Source organism: Leuciscus leuciscus (genome assembly GCF_965113295.1).
Source record: "Leuciscus leuciscus genome assembly, chromosome: 17".
Lineage (NCBI taxonomy): Eukaryota > Metazoa > Chordata > Actinopteri > Cypriniformes > Leuciscidae > Leuciscus > Leuciscus leuciscus.
In genome coordinates, this window is record NC_138741.1 from 37451344 (window position 1) to 37456306 (window position 4963).

The 4963-nt window shown below is 37.0% G+C and overlaps 1 protein-coding gene across 1 annotated transcript; it reads left to right on the forward strand.

The window, feature by feature from the left end:
• Positions 1–333: 333 nt before the first annotated feature.
• Positions 334–4310, forward strand: LOC309479468 (uncharacterized protein). The gene is made up of 9 exons (XM_082143645.1): positions 334–443; positions 958–1103; positions 1238–1374; positions 1499–1592; positions 1680–1791; positions 1877–2100; positions 2191–2360; positions 2498–2625; positions 3644–4310. Exons 1-6 carry the CDS (start codon positions 362–364, stop codon positions 2077–2079), a joined length of 774 nt encoding a protein of 257 aa, XP_081999771.1. The 5' UTR covers positions 334–361; the 3' UTR covers positions 2080–2100; positions 2191–2360; positions 2498–2625; positions 3644–4310.
• The last annotated feature ends 653 nt before the right edge of the window (positions 4311–4963 follow it).

A 4963-nucleotide genomic window follows, 5' to 3' on the forward strand; every position in this document is an offset into this window, starting at 1 on the left:
GTTTAACATGGCTTAACCATTTTAACGGGTTACTGTTCGAACTAAAATAGCTAATGAGCTAGCAAACGTTGGCATGGTAGCTAATGGGACACCATGCCTCTAAACTTTAACTAGCCTAAGTTAACCCATTTGCTGCAGAAAATAGCCTATATTCAACCAGCACAACTTTGTCTTCTTCAGCCGCCCTTTGCAATTGCAGTGTAACATCTAACTTAAGTAATGCATAGTGCATTGCCACGACTGAGAGAAATGGATAGGTAACTCTTAACTTAGTTCAACAAGCCCTAAATTATGATTTTATTTATATATATATATATATATATATATATATATATATATATTCTTTGTTAACAGGGGCAAAATGCTGTTGCGTGTTCAATTCGGGGAAGAGCAGAAATATGTCAAGCTGTCTGAGCTGACATTCGATGCTTTCTTGAAAGAAGGTGGGTACATTAGGTTAAAGCAATATACATCACCCAGTGACAAACTAATACAGCATTAACCTATTATGTTATGATATCTAGTTAGGTCAATAATCATTTCTGTTGTGCTTTATATTTTCAGTTACATAAAACCGGGTGCAGATACTTGTCTTTCATCATTTTATGAATACATGAGGCAAACTTAAATATGACCTTTGATTCTTGTGAGAAGGGAATGCATGTTTTTTTTTTTTTTTTTTTTTTAACAGCGTGTCTAAAATTCAACATACCAGAAAGCAGGCAGCCAGACATTAAGGTGTATGACCAGTCAGACACAGAAGTTGACAAGAAATAGTGAAGGAGTCACCTGGAACTTTCAGAATCATGCTGGGCAATGGAGGACTTGGTATTCATTCAGACAATTCACAAATTAGTTTGTTTAGTTTAAAGGCCAGAATGAGAACATTTATTGTCTTAAAAATAACTGTTTCTTGTAATATGTTTCTATGTTTTGTACAAATTTCATAATGAACAGGTGCCTCTCAATCATCATCATGCTCGGGTACATCTGATGACACCGTCATCCTGAATTTCACGATGTGTGATCCTGTTGAAGAAGTAGCTGCTGCCGAAGGAAGCCAGCCTAAAAGGCCATGCCACGTAAACTATGAGGCAAAAGCGGTAAGTGGTGGAAATTGCTGTTAAGTCCAATCTGAATGTTGTTTCACCATGGGAAGTGTTCTTTAGATAACTATTTTTTTCAGCATTACATTTGGTTTTACAATAACGGAAAGCACATTTTATTCCACCTATAGTTGATTGAAAAAATCCTAACATCAAAGCCTGGTGGTGAACGCATTATGCAAGAGTATGGAAAAACCAAATCTCTGACAGATGCCACCAGAAGACAGATGATTAACATACTTGCTGCTGAGATGACAGAAACACATGGGTAAGCATTAAGCATATAGATGGGCTGTAAAGAAACATTGTTATTGTTGTACAGTTATTAATTATGTAAATTGTGTTGTGCAATGTCAGTTGAGTGTGATGTTAAATTTGAATTCATATGCTAGGACATCTCCCCCCAAAAGTGTCAGAGTGATGTATGCACAGGGGATAGTAGCTTTGTTTCCCTATCTAGAAGACCCATACTCACAGCATGGATATGTAAGTAAATGGGTTCTTGCAACATTATGCACATATTCACTCTTTGAAATGTTAATAGTACTCTATAATTTATTTATAATCACATAGGAACATTACTACGATCCGGAGAGTGGTTCGGGATACCGTGCATGGCGATTGAAGACCATACAAAGAAAAACAGCAGAGGAGAGAGGTGCCTCAGTCAGCAAATCTCCTAAAGGTATGTTTACTGATCAGTGACATGTGATTATAATGGTGACCTGTGAATTGTACAGAAATGAGTTAACATTGTATTTTGTCTTAAGTTGGTGGGCCAGGCCGTGGTCGTCAGCCCTTCACCTATGACAGAGAGCCATCTGATGAGGATGTGGAAGCAGCTATTGCTATTTTGAGAAACTCTGCTGATGAAAAGACTGTCCGTGAGAAGATGAAAATGACCTTCATATATCGGCAAGCAGTGGTCAACGATGAAGCCAAATCATCAGATGTCTTCTTGGTCTTCCCATGATTTCTGGACACACCAGGACTGGTATGACATCTTAATTCACTGCATCACCAAAATATCCAATGTAGCATTAGGTATCACTCATCACTTCTGTCTATGTGTGTTACATTGCAGATAGAACAAGATTTCAGACTTCTGTTTGGTGAGGCCACTGCAAACAAATTCTTGGAGAAGTGGTCACACTTTCAAAGCAAAAGTAATAAAGGAAAGCCATGGACTTGTACCCACCACAGAACTCTTGGATTTGATGCGCAATGCTGAGTCAGCTGCTGAAGTTGAGAATGGTATGAATGGAACTGTTTTACTTTTTATTGTGGGTTATGTAGGTGTGTAATGTACATTTTCGTAATGGTGCAAGTTGTCAATTTGAATACTATTCTATGGCATAATGTTAACCAGGTTTTTATTTACTTATTTGTAGGCTGGGACAGTGATATGTCTGCCATCTTGATGATGCTACATTTGCTACCACCATCTGCACAAGGTAGAAAGAGGCCGGGAAAGCTGTCTGCATATCAAGCTGTAGATCAGCTCATCAGATTTCAAAAGGTATGCTTAAAGGATTAGTTCACTTATAAAAAAAAATTTTGCTGATTATTTACTAACCCCCATGTCATCCAAGAGGTCCATGTCTTTCTTTCTTCAGTCGAAAATAAATTAAGGTTTTTGAGGAAAACATTCCAGGATTTTTCTCCATATAATGGACTTCAATGTCCAACGGTTTGAGGGTTCAAATGAGGGTTCAAATCTGTCTCAATGCGGCTTCAAAGTCTCGACATCCTCCAGCAGAGAAATAAGGTTCTTATCTAGCGAAACGATCGGTCGTTTTCAAAATAAAAATACAAATAATATACTTTTTAACCACAATTGCACGTGTTGTAGAATCTCAAGATGCGCCACGCATTACGTCATGACGTCGGAAAGGTCACGCGGGACATAGACGTAAGCCGGTTCAAAAATGTTGGGAAGCGCGAAAAACTCGATCTCATTTTCAAAATCGTCCGACATCATTGTTTATTATTTATTTATTTATTTTTTGGTAAAGGCCGTTTATATTAGTCTTTGCCGCCTATGTCTCGCGTGACCTTTCCGACGTAATGTGTAGCGGATCTTGAGATTCTACAAGACGTGCAATTGTGGTTAAAAAGTATATCATTTTTATTTTTATTTTGAAAACAGCCGATCGTTTCGCTAGATAAGACCCTTATTTCTCTGCTGGGATTGTGTTGAGTCTTTGAAGCAGTATTGAGATGGACATTTGACCCCTCATTTGTACCCTCAAACCGTTGGTCACTATGGAAGTCCATTATATGGAGAAAAATCCTGGAATGTTTTCCTCAAAAACCTTAATTTCTTTTCGACTAAAGAAAGAAAGAAAGAAAGAAAGACATGAACATCTTGGATGACATGGGGGTGAGTAAAGTATCAAAGTGAACTAATCCTTTAACAGTTGTTTAAAATGTACTGTATCTTCCATCACCTCAATCTTGTGCACAGTTTGAGGTGATCTGATCTATTGTCAGAAGTTAGTCACCAAAACAATTCTGTTGAATGTGTTTTGTTGTAGGTTGGAACCAGTGTGCAGCAGCATCTAGACAACATCACCCAAAGCAGTCAGCCCTACCTTCTCGCCCAGGGATCCACACAGAGCACCATTCACTCCTACTTCATTGTGGTTGACAAGCATGCACTTCCATGCAAGGCAACAGGTTCAGTTGGAGCTTTTGACGAACTCTTTAAAGCCCATTACGTCTTTGGTACGTCATACAGTTCTTCCCTGAGCAGCTTTTTCACTTTTGTGCAAACAACCATCTATAACATCGACATGGGGGAAACAAAAGAGACTCCTAGAGTTGCAGAGTTGCGGGCAAGAATGGTGCGTTAGTTGAGATAAAACTATATATAAGTGTTTTCTTTGCAAAAGTGACCATCTTATCTATCTATCTATCTTCGCCATACATTGTGAATAGTTGTTCAGCTGTAATTTCTGATCTAAAGGCAGCAGGTGTTGGTCAAAGTACACTGAATTCTGTGGTAATTTCCATGGAAGAGATCGTTCAAGATTTATATGGAAGGAATGACACAACTCTACTTGTCATGCCATATTGCTTTCTCTGGTAAACATTTTTATGATGTTATACATGTTTCTGTCAGAGACAAGGCAATGGGTTTGCAATGTAAATTACCTGGTATTGAAATACTTCATTTTTTACAATAAATGGTGAGTGCTGTGATCTAGTGTTATTGTGCTTGTTTTCATTTGATAGTAGTTGATAGTTCTATAATTCAGTAACACTGCATCTTATGATTTATATATTTTTTAAAACACTGTAGAGAAATTAAAAGTAAATATTACACTTAAAGTGTCATTTTTAAAAGTAAAATTGTAGTTAAATTAACTCTATACAGTGTAATCATATTACTCTTAACAGTGTGATTAAACTACAGAGTTAAATACTTTTACACATTTCATTGTTATTTTTTACACAATATTGAGTAGAATTAACTCTAAAAACTTGACACTGACCAAAGAGTAAATTTTACACTGATTTCGAGTGGGACCAAATGTTATCTGAAACAGTGTCAAATTCAACTCTATAGGAGTTAAATTAACACTTCTGTTTTTACTGTGCACAGTCTGGATTTTACCCAATTGTTGGAAGGTCCTACTAGAATAACCACATCATCTCAGACACAGATTTAATATTCAGTAACAAAGAGACAATGTAACATTGTGTCAAATATAACAATTTCAGGTTGTAGGATTACAAATTTAAGAATATGTTTTAGATCTGCTGATCCTACTCCCTTACATAACATCACATAAGAAAACTAAGAGTTGAACTGTGTGTGAATGTTACATAGTCTTAGTTCTCGTGACCATGTG